This window comes from Cuculus canorus, chromosome 14 (assembly GCF_017976375.1).
Source record: "Cuculus canorus isolate bCucCan1 chromosome 14, bCucCan1.pri, whole genome shotgun sequence".
Classification (NCBI taxonomy): Eukaryota; Metazoa; Chordata; class Aves; order Cuculiformes; family Cuculidae; genus Cuculus; species Cuculus canorus.
In genome coordinates this window covers 17,752,291-17,774,966 of record NC_071414.1, presented here as the reverse complement: position 1 = coordinate 17,774,966, position 22,676 = coordinate 17,752,291, and the positions used below count along the sequence as shown (strand labels likewise).

The 22,676-nt window shown below is 50.9% G+C and overlaps 2 protein-coding genes across 3 annotated transcripts in view; one reads left to right on the top strand and one right to left on the bottom strand.

The window, feature by feature from the left end:
* The window catches only part of SKP1 (S-phase kinase associated protein 1), a 276,895-nt gene that overhangs the window by 132,798 nt on the left and 121,421 nt on the right, over nucleotides 1-22,676 (bottom strand). The gene's annotated exons all lie outside the window — the stretch shown is intronic.
* JADE2 (jade family PHD finger 2) overlaps nucleotides 1-22,676 on the top strand; it is an 81,967-nt gene that overhangs the window by 8,743 nt on the left and 50,548 nt on the right. For both annotated transcript variants that reach the window (XM_054079391.1, XM_054079390.1), the window contains exons 3-4: nucleotides 2,522-2,607; nucleotides 14,787-14,944. In XM_054079391.1, coding sequence (XP_053935366.1) covers nucleotides 2,522-2,607; nucleotides 14,787-14,944 — 244 coding nt within the window. The remainder of the gene's footprint in view (nucleotides 1-2,521; nucleotides 2,608-14,786; nucleotides 14,945-22,676) is intronic.

Here is a 22,676-nt window from a genome sequence, read left to right as displayed (position 1 = left end):
AGAGCTTGCAAGCCCACGCATGCTTTTCAACATCTACCTCACTTCATCCTCATTGAGGAAAGCACAGAAGCATGCGCTCAACAATAAACATGTGCAAATGTGCTGAATTTTGGCTATAAATAGAGCGCTTTCCTCTTCCCTCTCCCACTTATTCCAGGGCTTCACCCACTGCAGACATACCGCAGTGCCTTGGTGTTCTGCACCCTCGAGGCAGGAGTCTAATCCCTTGTCTGGGCTCCCGAGTTTCCTGCTGCTTCCTCTTGGTTTCTTACAAATGTCACAGTAATTTCATCTGGGCCGTGCTGGGAATTTGCTCGCCACACTTTACAGGATCTGGCTGCTGGACAGCCAGGAATGAAAAGGACTTTGCTAAAGACACTGAACTTCTGGGCCTTTTCTTAATGAGACGATGGGAAGATTACAGGGGGTTAGAGAAGGACTGAGCTGGCTGGGTTTGGCTGCTATTCCTATAGCTTTAGCCAAAAAAATGGCCAGCGTGAGCAGAGTTTGCACCGCTGGAGCCGATGGGAGCCTGCAGTTTGGCTGGTGCAGGGACCCCCCGTCCTGCTGAAGCCCTCGGGGGGGGGTCTGGAGGCAGAGCTGTGCCTACAGAAAGTCTTTCAAGCTCCATCAGCACCGCTCACTTCTGGTAAAATAAAACATCTCTATCTCAGAAAGGGGGTTGTTTTGGAAGCTGTGCTCCAAACTCCCATCTCCTAATCCCCTGATGCTCAAAGGCTTACCAAGCCCAGCCGCGCGAGCTGGCTTCTCTGCCTTTCGGGGGTAAGGCGTCTTTAATCACGGTATTAAACGACATGGCCTTATCTCTGTTGGGCTTGGATATTTATGCTGCAGGTGATATCTGAGCTGTTGACAAATGCTCTCCTGCAGGATAATTGTAAACAAAGCGATGATCTTCTTTTCTGTGCCTCCACCAGGAAAGGATGGTAGTGGTGTGTTATCTAAGTCTGCATAGTTGTAGTGCCGCATTGTAGGTTGAGAAGAGGGGGCAAAGTGGAAGTTGGTGACTCAATCTCGCAGTATAAACTGTGGATCTGCTGCTGCAATGCTTTCAGTAGCTCACCGAGTGAAGCAGCATTTCCCGGTGGCTGTAGCATAGGGAATTCTACTGTGGGCTTTGCCTGTTACGTACTGAAATGCTTAAAAAAAAAAAATGCATTTATGTGGAACCCACTTTAATGATGTTGAACCTGACACTGCAGTCAGAAAACCAGCTGTCCTTTGGGAACAACTGGTGCTGTCAAATCTGGTCCTTATTTTATGAAATACAACAAATTGGGTTTATCACGTACGGAGTGGAAGGTGAACTAGTGCCTCCTCCCCCGTGAGCAAAATGAGGCACGCAGGGCTATCTGGGCTCACAAGAGACTCGATTGCCTGAACTGGCAGAGGGAGGGACGTTTCCCACCACATTGGCACCGCAGCCAGGACGGCTCTGGTCCCTGTCCCAGCTCAGCTCCTGGTCAGAGCCTCTCCTGAAGTCGTTGCATGCATGGCCCCATCGTGTTTGGCAGTTGCTTATGTGCGTGGCGTCGTATCCTCCTATTTAGTCACCCAAGGATAAAGTTAATGTTGAATAGCCCTATTGAGAGTTAATTTTTTGCACCTCGGCAAAACCATTTTTATGTAGTGGAATGTGGGAGCTCCTGGTGTAACAGAAAGCCCAGCTGTCATCGTTATTATGAAAAGATCCCTATCATTAGTTTGTTTTTTATTGTTACCAAATACAGATTTATTTTTTAGTGATATTAACGTACATGGGTTGGAAAGAAAGATTAAAAACATGATGTTCCCAGCGCATTTGAGGTTTTAGCTGCTGTTGCCTTGTGGAGGCAGTAGTGGTGGTGATGCTGCTGCTCCAGACAGGATAAGGAGAGTCCATTCATAATATTCCCAGCGTAAAGTAATCCCAAATCCCAAAGCAAATACACTCTTACTACTGAAGAGCGTAAAATGCATTCATTCTGTGTGTCCTGTTGTGTGGTTCCCACTGGATGCTGAACTGCACACAGGCATGGAAGTTATAAAACCTAGCACGGGCAGAGGAGTTTTACCCATTTGGTTAATATTTTTGACCTTGTCATGTGAAGTCCTTGAGCAGTTCAGATGCTTGTCTTTAAGCATCCCTGTTAGAAAAGTTTGGTCTTATCTCCGTAATTCCTGATTTCAGGAGATTCCCGATTCCAGGAGAGCTACCCTATCTTGTTCCCTCTTAGAAACCATTCTTACTCCTGACTTTGGGTTTGCAGTTCTGGTGTCTGCATTTGACAGCAGTGTTTTTACGTTTCAAAGGTCTCTGTTTCATCATCTTCAGCAGCAGGAAAGTGATGTACTTTTTATTGAAGTACTCCGGGATGTGCACAAAAATAATGCCAAGTGAGGGTATTATCACCTATTGGTGTTGGTTGAGGCTGTAGTAACAGCAGTGGAGCTGGAAACAAAGAGACACACAAAACTTTGTCACTTCTCTGGGTAACCAGGTTCTGCTGTCTCATTGCAGGTCACACCACATCTGCCTCCAGATGCGCCAAAATTCCAAATACCAAATCCACCTGGTCACGGCAGAAGGAGAAGAAGCCCTCTGAGGTATGTAGGCTTTTAGGCTCTTGCCGTGGAGAGTTTTCTTCCAGGGCTGTGCTTGCCCAGATGTGGTGGCAACTGGCATGGCCATGGGTGGTGGGTGCCAGGCGTCCTCTGAGAACCCAGAGCCCACAATGCAGGGCCAGCATTGAAGGGTGGGAGGTCCCACTCCATTGGAGTCCTTGTGCCCCCTACATCCCTGTTGAGGCAAGTGGAGAGAGGTCGAGTTTGTTGGGGTTGGGAGGTCCTGCAGCATCGGGGCGGCTGCGTGCCGCGGGTTGGGTGCCCGCCTGGGTGCCCTTTCATTAATGGCACAGGTCATAGCGCTGATGCCAGAGCACGGTGGTGGCTCCTCCCCATGATTAAGTGGGAAGTAGAGAGAGATGTGAAATGCGAAACCGCACAGCTGAGCTGCAGGTCATGTTGTGTTGGTTTCCTTCTGTTCCGGGGCTGAAGGGCATTAAGCTGAGGCTGTTGGTGTCTGACCTGGCTATGGGGTTTTCCCTCACTCTGAGCTGTTAGGGGCACTGCCCAGGTTGCCCCTGCCAGCTCTGCGTTCTGGGGCCTGGCACCAGGTGAGGAGGAGCTGTGTTGGCTGAGGACTGTGCTGGAAGGGACGATGTGCCCTCTTTTCCCTCCAGTGGCTCGGATACATTTCCACTAGACATGGAAACTATACTAGGCATGAGCTGCTGTTGTAGCAACTGCAGTGTTTAGCAGTGGTCGTCTTCATTTCAAGAGCAGCGTGAGCAAAGCCAGAGGGACATTGTTCTCACATTCCCTTTCCTCTGGACTGGGATCCGGTGACAAACAGAGCTAAGTTTAGAAGCAGGTGAATCTGGCATGGCCGATGCCTGCTCGCAGCCTGTAAATTCCTTCCCAGGTCCCCCCACGACGCCTCTCCTGAGGCAGTGGCCCAATGAGCACAAACCTCTCTAACATCCTCCCTTTGCATCAAGCTGAGTAGAGATTTTGAGGTTTTCCTGTGGTCACTGCCTGAATTACAGCTGCACTTGGTTCTTATTGCTGTGACAGGTTTACATTGATACATCTAAAGGGTTGGCAGTGGATGCAGACTTAAAAAGTCCCGAGTTGTTTGTGCCTTGGGTAGAGAGGCTGCAAAGCTGTCATTACCAGCGGAGGTAATTGGAAACACTCCAGAGAGCAAAGAACCAGGGGTGCAGATGTCACTGGCTGCTGACAAGGCTGTTGGAAAGTTGCACATTAGGGCTGGTAATGTCATCTTTTGATTATAGATGTGTCTCTCAAAGTGGGTGAGGGGGTTGTATTCCAAGAGCTGAATCCCTCATTGATAAAGTAAAGCATTTAGTGCATCCTCTCTTCCTGGGGAACTGTTACCCGCTTCCCCCCTCCCCGAAATAACTGCCTGTCCCTGTGCCTGATGTGTCTGTAAAGGCGTCAGATTAGCCATGTAGGAGCCTTCATAAGTCCCACAGCGGTGCTTGGCGTTAGACGCGCGAGGATGCGACTCATACATCACCAGTAGTGCCACACACACTGCCCTGTGATGCCCAGTAAAATCCTTCACCAGAAGAGCATGCGTTGGGAGATCTCTTTCTGCATCGCTGGTACAGGCATGCTTTTGTCTTTAATATGAATTAGCTTTATCAGCCAGCTAGGAGCGTACCTGGCTGCTAATGAAGTTACTGGATCAAGTCTGAGCCAAGACTCCAAGTGAAAACGCTTCTGCACTTCGTGAAGGATGTGCAGACCCAGATGCAAATTTTGGTGTTCTACGACAGCTGGAGTGAAAACTGGATCTTGGTCCACAGCACCGTGGGAGACGTCAGGTGTGGGACCATGGGGGACAGGCTCATACTTTCTCCTTTGTGCTCCGTTATGCCCAGAGGATGGTACTCCATGAAATGTAGCTGTGGAACAAATAAAGTGGAGTAAAAGGTTTACAGCACCCAGCTTAGCAACCGTTGGGACAGAAGGTGAACCCCGGTGGCATATCTGAACTGAAACTCCAGGGGAATTCAGGGAGGTGGTGTGTGATTTCTCTAGTTGGAGTTTGGCCAGAATGTTCAAGCTGACAAATATCTTTTACGAAAGCATGGTGGGAACCTGAGCAGATGTGACTGGTCCAGATCTCAGCTTTACTCTCCTTATCCTGCTTCTTCTCTGCGGCTGCTGGCATCTGGGTCTGCTTGAATCCAGCTCCAGGTGAAACGCAGGGGTCAGGTGAGTGTGGACTGTCCCTGAGGTTGGACAACGGATTGCTCCACGTGGCAGGTCCAAGACCCATAGCAGTGCACAGTGATGGTTTGGAGATCACTCCAATGAGTGCTGGTTTATGGATTTCCAGTACGAGAGCATCTTCCAGACTTTTCCACAAGTGACCCACCTTCTGCTCTGCCTGTGAGCACCCGTGAACCTGTCTGGTCCATGTGTTGGATCCGCTGCCCATCATCTATGAAACAATGCGGGCTCTGGCGCGTCCTGGGGGATTTCTTGCTGGCACCCTGGAGGATTTCAAGCACAGACTGGAATGAGCATCATGTCCAAGTGGAGCAAGTACTGAGAAGTGTAAAACATAAACCGCACAACTGACAAACTATGTCACATGAAAGAGTGAACTACTTTTCTCTTTCCTGTCCCACTGAGGATGGGAACCCCAGGGCAGTAACAGAGAGAGCAGGATTAATCTTTTATTAGATATTGAACCCTTCTGGGCAGCCCCAGATGTTTTGGGGCTGAACAATCCTTTTCAAAAATGTCTTTACGGACAGAGCGGTGAAGCACTGGCAGAGGCTGCCCAGGGAAGAGGTGGAATCACCATCCCTGGAGGCCTTCAAAGAACGTGTAGATGTGGTGCTTCAGGACATGGTTTAGTAGGCGCGTTGGTCTTGTGTTGGTGGTTGGACTTGACAATCTTAGAGATATTTTCCGACCTTAGTGACTCCATGATTGAGTAACTCAAAATCGAGATATACGCATGGCTTGTGGCGTTATCGGGAGCTGAGCTGTTGTCCAAGTGCAGAGGGTCCGGGTGCATCCTGAGGGGTGGCGGTGCTGGAGGACGGGCTGCGGGAGCAGGGTGTTGGTGCGTGTGGGGGAATAGCTGAGCTCTCCTGCCCCTCTCAAAGTCGTGTCCCTGTTTCTCTGCGAGCTGCCGCCTGCATTCCCCCCTGGCAACCCAAGCAGGAGATAAATTAAAAGCATTAGTGTTAAATAGTTATTAGCCAGGTCAGGGGGTGATGTTTATTATGAAAGACTCTGTGAGAAGGGATTAACTATACACAATAAAAACCACCCAATACAAGGCATCTGGAAAAACAAGCTTCTTAACATGGAAAAGTACTGAGCTGTTTGTAAACATCCGCGATGGGGGCCACTGCCAGGGAGGGCGATTAGATTTATCTGTGCCTGTCACCGGGCTCTGCCCAGGCTCTTTGCTGATGTCCCCCAGGCATCTCTCTTGGGTTCTTCCCAACCCTCGTCCTACCTTCCCTGCGCGTGGGCAGCGGAGCCCTCGGGCCGAGCCCTGGTGTGGTGCGGCTGTGCCCCAGGCCGAGGGCATGGCGCTGCTGCCCTGCCTTTGCCGTCAGGCCGTGGGTGGATGGGGGCGGCTGCCGGCAGCTTCTTGCATCTGCAGTGAGCGTGGTCCGCTCATCTGGTCATTTTAATTAATCGCCTCAGAACTCCTTTGTCTCTGAACGTGGCCTCAAAAGGAGCGCGGTGGCCGCTACCCCGCTCCACCTGCCACTGGTTGAGGAGCCCCGTGAGGTGCCGGTTGCGCTCCCTGCGCCAGGAGCTGGAGGGAAAGGGATGCTCGCTCAGGGCTTTGCTGTCTTGGATGTTGAACCTGCAGCAGAGGGAGTAAGATGTGCCTGGAGGAAGGATTTCTACTTCTTTTAGTGGCGCATTAGTGCAATCCTGCCCCCGGCGATAGGGCTGCTGGGGATGTGAGCGCAAGCCTGGCTGGTTAGACTGCAGTCATCAAGCCCTATCTCCTGTTCTGACAGGGAACAGTTGTCAGCGTCGACGGAGAGAATATAAGAACAAGGCAAGTGTGTAATGATAGTCCCCGGTTCTATCCAGCGGCTCCCAGCCGTCAGCGGCCTGGGGACTCCCTCAGATGCTGCCTCTGAGTCACCGCCTGAGCCGCTGTGTTCGTCATTAGCTCCTGGACTGTTTGGGATCCAAAACACTACTGGAATATATCGTGGAGGAAGGAAAAAGCCTGGCTTTTTTTTCTTTTTTTGTGCAAACCGCTTGCCTGGCTCCCCTCCAGCTGTCCCTTTTCGAAGCTAAAGAGCCCTGCGCAGCCTCGGGTTCCCTCTGCGGGTGCTGCTCATCCCACCGGACATCCTCATCGCCCTTCTCCTTCGGTCCGGACCTCGCGGAGGCGAGGGAACCGCAGCTGCAGGCAGGGTTCAAGAAGAAGGGGAAACCACAGATTTATACAATTTACGTTATTTTCTACTTACACTGTTTAGATATTACATCCGCATTTTGAAAGATGTCTTTTTATATCTCTTTACAAGGATTTAACCCTTTCAACAAACATCCTCATTGCTTCCTGTCTAAAAAGTCATTCTTAGTGCATTAGATCTTGGTTTGGTTTTTTTTCCCCTGTGATAGGTATATAATGGCCAAGTGCAATGTGAATTTAGTCCCTGGGCTCTCCGTGCTTGAAGAAGGGCTTTTTTGAGCCAAGCAAGACTGGACATGCTTTTACTGGGCGGGATGAGGAGTAAATCCGTCTCTGTTGAAAGGTTTGGCTGCAGTGGCTTTGTCGCTTTTCCCAGGCCGACGTGGGGATAACAGATTAATACCATTGTCTTCTGAATGCTGAGAAGGGCCAGACAAAAATGCTTCTTGTTCCTCTTTTAAATTCTGTTGTTCATTGAATCTTTAACATTTAGCGTTTAGAGAGGAAACAAGCCTAGATGAAGAGATAGCAGGCTGACTCCCAAATGAACACGAGAGTGTGGATTTTTTTTCCCTACAGGCAGATAATATCTCGATTTACAAACGTACACCAGGCACTGCCGCGTTTCGGAGCCTTGCCACTGAATATTGCCGCTTGTCTTCTTTTGGAGAGGGCTGGAAAAATGGGTTGTAACGGCAGGGCAGCGGGGCTGGGGGCGGGAGGGAAGCGGGGCCAGGCAGCCGAGAGCTGCACCCACAGAGGTGCCAGCTCAAGCTGATAGGAAGACAGTTTGTACAACCAGAAACTATTCCCAGGGCTCCCATTGTTCCTGTTGTTTTCTCTTTCTCTAAAAATCCTTATGACTCATGAGCTACAACAAACAATTTTATGCTTGAGAGAGTGAAGGGCTAATAGCGCTGGCTGGAAATGAGGAGGGAGCCCTGCAAAGGAGGCAGCCAGAGACTCCCTGGTCCTGGTGTGGATTGAGGGAAGGGGGTTATAGGTAAGGGGATTATGTGGGACGTGGCTGCCGGGAGAGGAAAAAGGGTGTTTTGAACCAAAACCTGAAGAAAACCTGTTATCTTGGCATCAAGAAACACTCTCGCATCCTTGGTGCAGTGACCCCTTCAAAGTGATGCTCAGAGTGCGCATCTGTGTGGTCACACGTGCGAGATCCCACATCACTGCTGCGGATGTGAGGGCATCAAGGGAGGATTGCAGATTTGTTGGGTTATAGGAGAGAACAGATTTAAATGAGCGATGTGGGCTGTGGCCAGTCCCCTCCCAGCCCTCTCCCTGGTCAGTGCATTGCGCTTCCAGGCATGCACTTGATTTTGAATGACGGGCTTCATTGCTCTTGTGTTTCCTACCAGTGCTTTGCAGCGTGGAGCGCTTTGGAGAGGTTTATTTTTGCTAAAACAACTGGGGATACAAATATTTCTGCTTATAAACAAAATTGCATTGCATCCCAGTGTTGGAAGCAGGGACGGAGCTTGTCCCTCTGCCATAAGAGCAACGTGTGAAAGCCCCAAGGTCAGCCGAGTGCAGATGTAGGGGAAAATCTGTAACACAATTCCTGCTGGCTCAGAAAGCCTTGTGCGCAGGGGAGCCCATCTGTGTTTGGCTGAGCTGCCGGGTCCCTTCGGAGCTGGTTTTCACCTGGGCTGGTTTGCAGCAGGCACCTGGAGCCAGCAGCCCGACTCTGTGCCCATCCTTATTGGTGGATGCTTGAAGCCGTGCCGCCTCGCCGGGTGTGATCATCCCTGCCGGATCCTGTATGACAATTTCTGGACTGGCTGCAGTTCTAAAAGCTAATTAAACCCAGCGCTAGACAAGATTCTTTTCGTTTCGATTTAAAGCCTAAAACAGATACAGCTTTTTGGCTCCCCCCCCGGAGCCGGTTTCATATGAGCGGAAAGCCGTTACCGTAGGATCTGAATTTGGTGGTTTCGGGTTGGTATTTGGGGCTAAAGGGATAATTGGCAGGCTCAGACCTACAGTGCAGTCACTTGAGAAGCGGAGTCATTGATAGAGCGCGTGAAGTGGGAGCTGAATGGCAGCGAGACTGATGGGCCACTTTATTAGAGGGGTTTGAGAGCGAGGCAGAGAACCTGGAAATCGATATGAGGATTGCACAGAACGGTGGTGGAGAGGCTCGGAGAGGGGCTGGTCGGCTGTGGAGAAGGAAGAGGAGGAATGGTACTGCACAGCAGTGCAGCCTGGGAGTCCTTGGCTAAGGGTTCCTGATGCATTGTAATGTGCCCATCGCAGCAAGGCACCGCACGCTGTGGCGTCTCTAAGGGTTAGATGAGGTTCTGAGCTTGTTCGGGTATTGGACAAATTGATGCTGGTCCATACCAGGGCTTCTGGAGGTGCCTCACAGCCAAGCAGCCCTCTCAGGGGTGCAGGGAACAACTGCGGGGCTGCATCTGGTGGGGGAAGCGGCAAATCCTCTACAAGGTGGTGGCCAGTGCATGAGGTGCTTGTGGCTCACAGAGGAGCTGAATCCAACTCTGCTTTTGCGGGTCTCTGCCATAACCACAGGGGCATCCTTCCCATGCAGACTGCAGTGGGCTGAAGCATTAGGATGTGAAAATCACAAGATGTGTTATATTGAATTAGCTCAGAGGGTTTTCTTTTTTTTTGAGAGAGAGATAAAATCAATATAGCTTTTGCTTCACAACAGCAAATTACAGAAATAACAGAAAATATTGATGTATCTTTGAGGATTGCGATGGCTTTGGTGAATCGGTGACTTTTCACATTCCTGGGCTGCTGAGACCCACTGTCCTGGAGAGGCAGTCAGTGCAGCGCTGCAAACTGGTGGGCTGAAAGGATGGGGAAATAGTAAAGATCTGTAATACAGGCTTGCCGGGTTGGTGGGATGCGAGTGCTGAGGGTGACATGAAGGCTTGCAGACCTTGGAAATGGAGCTGACCCAGAGCACTTGGATTGGTTGGGGCAGGAGGGCTGACCTGGAGTCTGTGACTGCCCAGGAGTTTTTCGGTCCAGGGAGCAGTAGTTGTTTAGAAGTTGGTTCCTGCACAAGAAGATCTGGACAGGACTCTGTGTGTGGTTGGATGGCTTTTTCCACAGGCCTGGTGGAGCAGCAGGACCTCTATGTTGGTGGCCTGAGCTGCTGGGGAGAGGTGAGCGTCCTCCTTGGTCTGCTCGGATAGACCCTGGTCCATGGTGTAAGGTTGCTGTGATCACACTGGGAGTTAAACCTACTGCCTTGTGTGTGAACGATGTGGATGTGAGTGGGAAGCCGAGATGCTAAGCTGATGGGCAGTGGCAGAGGAGGTGAGGGAAGCTGCTGCATCACTTGCTGCTTTCATGTAGTCCTTGATGGTTTAAAACCTACTGCCTCCTTGGATACACTTGTGCTGAGGAATGGTATGTTTTTGTTAATTCTTACTCTTCATCCATCGCTTCTAACATCCACAGACGCCTGCCTTTTGCCAGCTTGATCTGGTCTTCCCTGCATTACAGACAGGTTTTCATTGTCTTCCTGTAGGAGCCAATATACAACCAAGGTCAAAGTTTGTTCAGCTTTGTTTAATGTTTGTTCAACATCTCCTTTCAGTGCTGTTTGAAGCAGAGTGGTAGTGGAGAGGTGTCAATGACTTCAGTGGACTCTGGAGTGTGACTATACATTGCTGGTTTGATAGCAAACTGGGAGCTTCATGGTATGAAGGAGGAGCACTGCACCCTCTTACGCTTGCCCAGGCAGCTCTGAAGTAGTTTTTTACCCACTCCATGCACATATATTTTAACAAGTCACAAACCTCTTGTATTTACAATAGTTGCGTGGCATAAATATCATAAAAAGATGTGTAGATGTGGTGCTTAGGGACATGGTTTAGTGGTGGAGATGGCACTCCTAGGTTAGAGGTTGGACTCTATCCTGGGATAAAGGTCTTTTCCAACCTAAATGATTCTGTGATTTATAATGTGTGGCTCTGTCAGTAGTGTGGGAAGGCGGTGGTGGCTGCAGTGCTGGGGCTGGCAAGGGGGAGCGAGAGGCTGGATTCGCCTCCTTGCTGCAGCTCCCAGGGGCACACTGGGCGCCTCCTTTAATTTTGCCTTTTCCTCACCTTGTCCTGCTGGGAAACACTCCTCGTCGCTCACCCATGCAGCGGTGGGACCGGGAGGGAGGCTTTCTCCGTGTGCCTTTCCCTGTCTGGGGTCTGAGGATGCACAAGCACGCTGACCCCAACTCCTGGTCCCTCTCACTTGGAAGTAAGAAAACAGAATATTTGGGGATTTTGCAATTTCATGTCCTTTTTCCCCATCTTTAAAGCTGATGCTAACAAAGGGTGAGGCTGTGCCCTGGGCATCGGTCTCTGAGCGTTGCCGAAACCTGCCTGAGGTTCCCGAGCAAGCAGAGATAATAAAGTTAATATCTCGGTTTGGCCTTCCCCGATGCTGGCAGATCAATAGGCAATAAACTGGATCCCGCTGCCGGGCTGGAATGGGAGGCCGGAGCCTGGCCAGGGCTGCGGGGGGAGCAGGGAGAGGGGCAGCTGAGCCTCAGAGACAATTTGTCGTCTCTCTGAAAGGGGAGAAACAGTAAACACTCCTATTGAGGAAAAATTGCTTGTTTTCTGGTACCCAACTTTCTCTTCACCGCCAGGTCCTCGGTTCATCAGTGCCCAATTTATCCTTTATTTGGTTTTCATAAATAATTCAGAAGAGTTTGAGTAGAATAATTGAGTCTTTTCCCAACCCTAATCCCAGACAATTCAAAACAAAAAGACATTTAGATTACAATTTGAGCGTATTAGCTGTTGGGAGATTTCCAGACAACTGATCTGCTTTCCTTTACAATTTCTGTGCCATTCTATCATTTCTAAAGTGTTCTGCTTTGATAGTTAATAATTTGAGCATTTCCAGTTCTTCATGAAAAGACGGAGGCATCGCTGTGATAAAGTGTGGGCGTGCGTGCTGCCGTTGGATGGACGAGCTTATCTGTTTTCCAAGAAGGACTAAATAAATGAAGTCGTGAGATTGCAAATCCAGCCTGCGATGTGCCTTATCATCTTCAGGGAAATAGATATGATCGTGCTTATTTAGCTTAAAATTAAAACTAAGCTTCTACGCTGATGTGAGCTGAAAAGCCAGAAGGGATGAATTTGGGGAAGACTTAATGCAGGAAAACACGAGCCTGGGATCCACACCGTGCAGAGGGGAGAAATTAGACTGAGGGCTGTTCCCAGTGCTGCGTTTTCCAGCGCGGAGGCTGCGAGGTACGTGCGGCGGTTTGCCAGAGGGGTTTGCAGCTGATGAGGATGTTGCGAAGCATTGGTTCTGCTGGTTCAGAGCAATGTTGAGCAGCGTGGGATGCACAGCCAGCTGCCCACGGGATGCTGCTGGGATGCCTGGACTCTCAACCCTAGCAGACAGCTGAGAGTGCTAAACAAATTATCTAAACGATAGTTAGAAGCAAAGCAAAATGAGTTTAGTTTATGACAGGAGGATCAGATGGAGCTATTTTGTTTCCTGCCCATGGATGGAAGCTCTGGGGGGGACCCCAGCAGCGCTGCCAGCTGCTGCCTGGACTCGTTGCACAACACAGGCAGCTGAGTTGGTGGTGAGGGAGGTGGAGGGTACTTACATGCCAGCAGCGTCCAATCTGGCGAGTTTTGAAAACTTGTTGGATGCCCAGCATCTTCGGAAACCATTCCTGCCTGGCTTTGGCCACAAATCCCGAGAGTAAGTGTCTCCAGAGCAGCGTTTCCTATAACGGTTTTTCAAATGGAGCGGCGTAGATGTGCTGCGATGCTCCTGTCCCGGTGCCAGTGGGCAGAGCAGGGAGGTGGCACCGGCTCCCCACGCTGCCACGTGTGGTCCAGGCGCGGAGGAGCATCTCAGCCACCAACACAGAGTGGTCCAAAGTGGGGGGGGGGGGGCTTGCTTGGGTTGGTGTTGTCCCCATGGGAAGTGGGCACCAAAATTGGGTAACGGAGATACCGTTTGCCTGAGCGTGACCTTGGCAACGCAGGGGTGTCAAGAATGGGGTGTGTTTTTACACCGGGTTTTAGAAAATGAGCTATGGCGGGGTTACTTTGCTTGTTTTGATGTGCAGACACGCAGCACTGGAGGGACTATGATATCTCACATATCCCTTCTCATGTTTAATTAATGTCTACCTTAATATGTTTTTAAAATGTCTCACACTGGCAGCATATTAAAAGGTTACTGTGGCATCTGTAACCATGCATTTGTAGCGCAGAGACTTAAAGGAACCTGATCTTTCTCAAACTGAGCCTAATTCTGACTGTAATATGTAGGCTGTTAATTATGTTTCTTGAAGGATGCGCTGAGACTGTGTCTGGCCAACTCAAATCAGGTTTACATAGACGTCGTCCAAAGCATCTCCGAGCAGATGCATGAGGAGGAAGGTACCAGTAAAATTCAGAGAGGGTCTCAGCATAGAAAAGATTGTTTGTGTATTGTATTTGTCTCTAATTGGGTTAGCAGCTGAGACTCTTAGGATTAAACAAACTGACCTAAATACTGGTCTCAGGGGTCTTACTTAATATCTAGTTTCCTGTATCTCAGCCGGTTTGGTTTCCCAAGTACTCTCCAAGGCGCGTTATCTTTGTATCGAAAGTGTAAAACCATGTTGTATCACACGTGGTGGTTCTGACAAAGCAATACTCATTTGGAGAATAGATCCTGCAAACAGATTAAAGAGCATCCAAGGAAAACACCTGATCCATCCTGGCCCCGCAGAAGCAGTGGGGATGGAGTGGATGGAGCGAGGTGGTGTCCAGACATGATTGCTGGCACCCTCGGTTGTTTTTTCAGCTCATAGCAGGTGGTAGAGAGGAGAAATCATCCGTTTTCATTTACAATTTATTTTTACGCTGCAAGAAGCAGGATTGCTCAAGTCGTTGCTGTCAGCCAACCCTCTGCATGGAAAGCCTTATTTACCGTAAGGGGTCTTTTTGGAATGAGTTTTTCATCGCAGTCTATTGGGGGAGGACTCGCAGGGCCAGGAGTGAGATGGAGAACGAGTCTGTTCACTGCCCAGTTTTCATAGAGGAGGGGTCCAAAATCAAACTCACAGGAGATTTATTGGGTCAGGAAAAATCTCTGGCTGTGGATGTTTTAGGTCACATTTTAGTCAGGTATTTTCCAGCTGTAGCTGCCTTTATTTTGCCTTTTGCTCCTCAGTACAATCACCACTGAAGCAATTGAGTCCCGGTGGGTACTTTCTGCTTTTGTCTGTCCCTGCTTAGTGAAGCGATAGGGACATGAAGGTGCTCAGGGCAGTGAGGTGGCTCTGTTTCCCACGGCTTTATTCATGTCAAGAACACAGAAAGCATAATTTGCCCCAGCAGGGATGTGGAGAAGCCCAGTTGCTGTACATCCCTTGGCATTTGGAATGGATATTTGTGTGGCTCTATTAAAACGCTGATGCCCTGAGAGAAAGCAACCTGTTGCTACTTCAGTTTAATACTAATTTTTGGTCCGTGTCTCAACTTGCACCCTGTGGCTGGATTTCACCTTTGCCTGGGATAAGGGACCTTGGAGTGGTTGCACCCAGCAGGGCTTGGGCTCTCAGTGCTGTACCTGTGAACCTTGTTTTCCCTGAATCCTGCCCAAACCTCATCCGTAGGTGACATGAAGTGACACCCTGAAGCTGTGCTGTTGGGGAGGACGCGGGCACCCACTGTGCTGTCCCTCGGGGACCGTTTCCCCAGGCGCATGTGCGCCCAGCCTCTGCCAGACCCTTTCATCCTGCCTACTAGACCTTTGGGATTTTTTTCCAATGCAGGTTTTCCGTACGGATTTGATAACGGCCATGAAGATCCCGGACTCTTTCCAACTGAGCCCTGATGAGTACTACATCCTAGCTGATCCCTGGAGACAGGAGTGGGAGAAGGGCGTCCAAGTGCCAGCGAGCGCCGAGGCCATCCCAGAGCCCGTGGTCAGGTAAGCGAGCGGGGTCCTCTCCGCCTGACAGAGCGTACATCATCTCGAAGAGCCTGGAAAGGGGATGCGTGGGGCCCTGGGCTTCCACAGGGATCTCCTGCTGTACCTTACTGTGGGCTATTGCTTTCTGAAAGTCCCTCTCGTGCGTGTTCAGCCTTTCTTGGGTGGTGGCAATAAGCTGTGCGTGGTGGGCCAGCTCCTCGTTTCCTCTTGATCGGGGAATTCTAAAAAAGCCTCGATAAAATCAAAAAGGAGGATTAAAAAAAAAAAATACCCATAGAAAACCACCCAGAACGTCAGCTTCTGCCTGGCTGGTTGATGCATCTCCATCTAGAAACACGTGGCTGTATCGCTGGTAGTTCATGGCAGGGGTGCAGGAGTTGGTCCTTAAATTAAAAACTTCCCCCCATACCACGGAAGCTGTTGGTGCGCGTTGGAAACGTGATGGGCATGCTGAGATATCGGGGCTTGCGAAAAAGAGCCCAGCGAATAGGCAACCATCTCCTGGACCTTGTAGAGATGACGTCTGTCGGTCTAGATCAGTGTCTCATTAGCTATTTTAAAATAGGGAACTGAGTTTTAAAATAGACACTTAAACAGCTGTTCAGGCGAAAAAGAAATGTGGGGGAGCTGCTACGCGTTCACCGTGCACAGGGGATTGTGCCAGGGCGATGGCTAAAGCTGTGAGGGAAAGGCTGGTGCTGCCGGAGGGGAACTGGATGGGTCGGGAAGGAACCCCAAAACTCGCACAGTCAGACCTGAAAACACGTAGGGTCGGACCCCCAAACTGGCAGGGCTGAACCTGAAAACTCACAGCGTTTGCAGGAGTTTGGCATCTCTCATGCGCTGTCTTTGGGGCGTTCAACCCTGCGAAAGCGCTTGGGAAAACATCGTGCCGCCGTGATGCTGGGGCTGCGTGGGGGAGCGGGGTGGCTGCAGGACGATGTGTTTTGCCGAGGGATTTGGGCAAGGCGCGGAGGCCTGCGGAGCCTCCGCTTGTCCCACAGCAAGAGCAGCTGCTGCTGCAGCTGCCGACCCCGCTTCTGAAGTAAACTTTTGTGTACGCTCCCCTTCCTCCCCCGGGAAAAACAGAGAAAGAAATGAAACTTTAATGAGTCTGAACACATCAAAAGGGAAGTTGTAAAGGGGGCTGTTGAGTTGATTTAATCCTTGAGAAAAAAAAAATACAACCCCCAAAAAAGAGAGGGAAAAAAAACCCCTCTCTGTGTGTGGAATATCTTTTTTTCTGTTGTCTTTGATAGCTAACCGCAGTCTGGGCTCACAAGCGCTCTGCTCTCCAGCTGAGGTTCTGTTTCCAGCTGAAAAGTGATAGCTCGGTGCTGCCTGGGCTGCGGTGCCCATGGAAAGCCAGGCTGAACAGCGGGCTGCCAGGCTGCCCACGGGCGCTGCTTCTCCGCGTTCCATCGGGTGGGTTTTGCATCCCCACCTCTGCGCTGGGGGCTGTCGGGGCAGGCTGCAAACGTGCCCCTCTGCTTCTCCCCAAGCCTTGTTTCCCGGGGTTCCCAGGGCAGCTCTGCCCATGCCGCCTGTTCTCATACAGGGATGCTCCTAAAGCAACGCCTGGTGCAGGTCGCTCCCCCCCCAGGTCCCCATCCCATTCTGCCCCACTCTGGCATCAACCCTTTCCCAATATCTTTCACATGTTTTTGACCACTATCGTGTCTCATCAGTGCTCTCTCCTCTAGACTGAACATGTCCATTCATTTTAAGCTTCCCTCAAAGGCTATGTTTTCTGGAGTTGTGAATGTCTTTGTCACCGTCTCCCAGGTTTCCCCTGATTTTGCCCGTGTCACCACAGGGACATGCCCACGGGCTTCAGAAGGGACATCAGACACCCCATCAGAGCCTGGCACTGCCCACTCACCTTGAGCTTGGGTTTCACTTCCACCTTCAGATCCTCCTCTGAAGATTATTCTAATTCTTGAGCTTATTTTGTTCATTTAATTATTCTCCAGCTGGACACTGTTCCATAACCCTTGATGAGCTGCCTCTTGCAATAGTACCAGCTCTTTCTTCAATTCCTCGATCCTGTTTTGAGTTCAAGCCTTGCTCTCCGAAGAGTTTGTGACTTCCTCTTTGTTGGAGTTAAACTCAGGCAACTGAGCAAGCAGAGCCCGTGTCTGCAGGAGGAAGCCTGGCCCTGCAGAGATCTTGGCACAGCGCACACTGGCGAGCATCTCCTGATAGGTAGTGTTGAAGCCTTGCTAAGCTGAGATGGGTCCCATCTGCTCCTCTCCTATCCACCCACTTGCAGAGGTCCCAGCCCATGTTGGATGGTTCTTACCCCTTGTTATTTTCTGTGTGCATGCATTCAGGTTGCTTATGTATGTGTTTCAGTGGTTTTCCCCAACTATTCTTTCTAAAGGCAGATCATGTGTGCCTTCTTTTAGCCATCTGATGTGTTCTCTGTGACCTCCCAAAGATGCTCGTTAGTGGCTCCATTGCTCTCAGCTAATCCCAAGTGGATTTCTACAGCCCCTTTGGGTTTGTGACATGCCCTGCTCATCTCAGGCTGGTCCTCACGGACTGCTGTGGCACCATGCTGCTTGCCCACAGCCTTAGCTTCCTCGGATAGCTTTCCTCTCTCGTTGCTCCATCTGTCTGTCCTGCATCATGTCTCATTTGCCCAAACCATCTCTCTTTGCTGACAAGACAGTGAGCGTGGCCTGAAGGGCTTTTTCCTCAGGCTGAAGCCTGTTCAGGGCATTCTGCCTTCTCTGGTGTGATGTGAGTGGAATGAAGAGCTCATTTTATAGCAGCGTTAATGGTTGCACCTGGTTCGTGGCCATGATGCACATCCCAGGAGAACAAGCGGTGACACTGCCAGGTATTTTTAATCAGGGCAGCATCTCTCTGCACGCACACCAGAAGGCACAGCAGAGACAGGTGTGCTCCTCCTGAGCAGTTCTCTCTCCGTTAGCATCCCTGCCCTCAATGTTTTCCCACTTGGGTCACTGATGCGAAAGCTGAGGATGGAGAGAGCAGCGTTCAGGCTGCCAAGGACAGATGAAGAAGGCAGTCCCTCTGTATCTCCAGTGTCAGACAACTCCCTCTTGCAGCTTGCCCTCCTTTGGAGAAATGTCAAGTATTTTTTCACGAGATGACTGTATTTCTTCTGCCTGAAGAGAGCAGCCTTATAAGGCCCTGCAACTCCATTTACCTCCCTAGTTTAATTGTTTAATTTGTCCCCAGCTCCATCCCCAGATCCTTCTGGCAGCACTGAGTAGGTGCCTTGCTGGTCCTTCCCCATGGGCTTTCCACTGCTTTTCCTCTTTGCTTCCAAACTTGCCTTTTTCCCCTGCTCAAACAAAACATTTCACATAAGTCTGACAGATCCTCCCCGCGTTGGATGTGGACAATCCGAATTCCTTTCCCTGCTGAAAAGAATCCCAGTGCTGATTTTTTTTCCTAGGCCAGGAAATTTGGAGCCCAGCAGCTGCTGCTCTTCTTTGCTGTCAGGGTAGTGTTTGCTTTTCCCCCATCTCAAAGGTGGAAGGCAGGAGGTGGGACAGAGTGTCCTGCCCTTAGAGTTGCAGCAGCCAGGGATGGATGCTCCTGGTGATCCTGGTGGCATTCCTGACAGCCATTTCCATCTGAAATTCCTAGGAGGAGGCAGGGTGGGAGAAGCCACTACAGCCCCTGGAGCTGGAGATCAGGCACTGCCTACTAAAGAATACTCAGCCCATCATCCTGTGACCTCAGGAGTCTGGTTCCCGCACTGAGTTGACGGGCAGGGAGCAGGTTCTGCCGTGGAGGGTGCGACAATCCCTTCCCACTCCCGAGATGGATCTTGCCCTCCAAAAGGTGCCTTCTCCACAGCCACCGCTGCTCTTTTCATCTCCCACCTGGGCGTTTGGATACCAGCTCTTCCTCCCCACACCCCGCCTCTCGGTTTTGTGCCTCCAAAGCTGAAAATTAGGTTTTTGAAACATTTTTTTTATTTTTCTAGAGCTCTAAAATGTCAAAAGCTGGGGGTGAGGCAGAAGGAAAGAATTGTGTTTTAAGGAATGTTTTCTCCAGAAAGCAGTCGTCTCAAAATGCCTTCACTCAGAGCCACCTTAAACTCAAAGGTCCTTTCTAGGTTAGCACAAATCGCAGTGCAGTTGTGAGGAAAGCGGTGGGGGAAGAGGTGCAGCATCTCTTGGCTCGGTGTCCCAGGAGGCACGGATGCTGCCCCGGCCACCCGCACACCAGGGTTATCGGGCAGTGCGGGAGATCAGCTGTTTCCTCTCCACAATCATTTCTGGCTCATCGCTACTCAAAAGGGGTTTGTTTTGTACGGTAACACACCTGAGAGTTGCCCAAAGCTTAAAGGGTTCCAGCGTGGCGAGGAAAGACACTTGCAGTCAGATGAGAGCAAGGGAGAAAGGAATCAAGGTGAATTTCCCTTCCAGCAGGTGGAGAACAGCAGGGTGGCGTCCTCTGTGCGTGGGACGTGGGTGGTCATGAGACTGCATCCCAGTGATGACAGCGCTTCCCACCTCTGCTGGAGCCCATAGCCGAAGGATCTCCGCTGGCTTTCCAGAAACGGAGTCAAGCCTCACAGCCCCCATATGAGCTCTGCGGTTATTTTACCAATGGGTAAACTGAGGCACGGAGATTTCCACCATAAGTCAGTGATCGAGCCAGGCACAAGGTCCCAGTCTGGTATGGGGACACAATTGAGTGCTGGATGCCAGGTTGGAGCATCTCAGCACAGTTTGAGTTGAAGCATTAGGCAAGGTGAAGTAGCAGGAAGAGTCACTGCATCAATCCCGGAGCACTGGGTCTGTGGGTACCACTCCTGTTGTAAGTGGGAAAGAGAAGCTTTTGGTGAGCTCTGTCTTCCCAGAGCCACGCTGTGGAAGGGCAAGGTGGGCCTTGCTGGTTTGCCGTGGGTGCCTGTAGGAGGCTGTGAAGTCCCTTTTGCAGAGTGGGTGTTGGGGAACCTGATCAGGGCTTGTCCCTTCCCGCTGCCGTCGATGAAGGTGCCACGCACAGCGGCGCGTTGAGCCTGCTCGGCAGGGACCATCACTCCGTAAAGCAGCAGCACCTACGTGGGATTTTATGCACCTACATGGGCTTTAATTCCTCTTTTGTTTCATGATTTAACATTTTTGGCGTGCGGCTCCTTCTCCAGGCTGTCAGGGAGGCAGGCAGGATCTCGAGGTGGCTCTTGGATCTCACATTAAGCCACATTAGTATGTGCTGTAGATTCTGTTTCCTGTGAATTTGCACACAGCGGGAGGATGAGCAGGAAGGCTGCTTCTTGCTGGCAGGCTTCCCAGATACTCTTGGCGTTGCAGATCTGTACTTGCATCATTGCTGTGGCCCTGTTTTAACAGAAAACAGAAAGTGCTGTGGCAACAGGAAGGCACAACCTCTGCAACTACCAACTCGGCGATGGCGCAGACGCCATCTGCCATGTCGGCGTGGTGTTTGTGTCACTGTCCTCTTCTCCTCCCTTGGGTCCCCTCTGTCCTTTCTCTTCCAACAGCCACACCCGCAGGGAAAGCCGCTCCTTGCTGCGCTGCTGGGCATGGATCGAGCTGGTGCAGGTGTGGAGCTGGCTGTGCCCGGATCACAATGTGGAGCTGCCCGGCATTCATCTCCTTGGAGCTCTGCTGCTCTTTAGTGAACTCCTGTCCTTGCGAGGAATTGCCTCAACATCTCCAGGAGGTCTAGAAGTTCTTTGAGAGAGTGCAGAGTTGTTGGCAGGGCCATTTGTGTTATGGTTTTGTGATACAGCATCATTACAAGAGGAGGGATACGGAGCAGGTCAGCTGGCGGAGAGCGGTGTTGGGGATGGGTGTACTGGGGCAGGGAGGAGAATTAACTGGTGATGGGTGTAGCACTGGGGCACATCCCCGCCTTTCTTACCCTCTCCTCCAGTGAACAGACAGACACCTTGGCTCATCCCAGCAGGGCTTAGTGCTGCATCCAACACACCCAGGACAGGGAAAGAGCAGTTTTGGTGATGGGGAGAAAATAACACCAGGAGCAATCCCTGCCGCGGCGTGGGGCATGGCAGCGCCGAGGAGCTGCGGCCGGGCTGGCCTGGCAGCGGGGCAGCACGATGCAAATGTCCCGGCAATGGCTGGACTTCACTTCTCCCTTTTCCTCCGCGTGCAGCGGGAGCCCTGGGTGTTGGCCAGGCTGGATCCTTGCAGCAGCGCGGCTCCCAGCCCGGGGAGGGCTTGCCGAGCCTTCATTCTCAGCATGTACTGTATGAACCAGCACACTTTGTTCTCGAGTGTTGAGATTGGACTTCCTTTCCTCGGTCGGAGACGCAGGCTGGCTGTTGACTCATCAGCAGCTTCCCTTGGGCTTTGCTGCAGAAGGGGCAGGCAGGATTCTGCAGCACTTTGTGTATCTTTTGGAGCAGAGCTTTTTTCTTTTTTTTTTTTTTTTTCCAAGATGATCCTCCTCTTTTTCTTTCTTTTTTTTTTTTTTTCCCTCCCTTTGTTTTTTTCCGTCCCTCCAGCTCATGGTGAAAAACGTGTGAGTTTGGGGCTTGCAGATGGCACGCTGGCGACTTTACAGAAGGCTGTTTCTTGGGTCAGTTGCGCCCAGTCTGTGGCTGCCTGCCCTTAGATTGGTCTGGATTCTGATGTGCTGCAGAAATAGCTGTGTGCTTCCCTTTCAAGATCTGAGACTCTTCTGTGATCAAAAGAAATAAAAATCCCAGCCACTGTAGGCTTAAATGTTTTGAGAGGAGCCCTGGGACATGGGAGCACAGGGAGAGGAAAGCGTGCTGTGCTCCGTGCGCTCCCAGGTGGTGCCTGGCCGTGGCGAGGGTGACCGGGAGTGCTTGTGCGCAGGGCTGGCTGGTGGCACTGAGCAAGGACAGCAAAAAAAAACCCCTGGTGATGGAACATCAGTGAGTTCCCTCTGCAGCCCTGCCACCAGGAAAAGGGAGGTTTCCAGTTGGATCTGCTCCGGCAGCAGGGAGGGACAGGTTGTTTGCAAGGTGGTCTGTCCTGGTCTTTTAGACCTGATTTAGGATGAGGTGGATCACCTCCATGGCAGCAGGGGTTTGGTGGTTTAGAGAGTCTGGGCAGTGTAAAGGTAGTATTCAGCTCTATAGAGGGCTTATGCCCTGTGCCTGCGGGTGCTTTGCGAAGGAATAAGCCTGATTTACTCTGTCTGGTGCTTGTAATCATTTCTGTTTTACAGTCTGCTTGACAAGTTCTCATGTGGGCTTTCAGCAAGTCCTCACCTTTATTAGTTTGCTACAGGAAACATGTTAATCCCGCCTGTTCTTACCTAGTACCCAGCCACTTGGACTTTTAGTTTAAATGTTTGCTAATCCTCCCAGTGGATGCCTGTGGTTTATACTGGATCGAGCGCACAGAAGGTCAAGTGTATTTCAGCTGTGAATGTATAGAGGAAGCGGGCATGATTCCTGCTGCTCTGTAACGAGGTTTATGGCTCTCGGGATGCACTCTGGTTTGGTACAGCCTTGAGAACCTCCACAGCTCTCTCCATCACCTCTGCTCTCCGTCCAGAACCATGAATTTCGCATGTAGCAGCGCAAACCGTAGCAGATGTGATTGCTGCTGCTTGCAACTGCAGCAGTAATTAAATCACCTCTTGCTGATTTAGTCCACCTTATGTCCCCATTGAACAATGTAAGAAACTATTACTTTAAATGCTCTTCAGAGTGAAGGAAGCAGCAGGACAGCCCGGCAGCGGGAATAGCTGCTCAGTTCTTGGTGCTGCTGTGGATAAT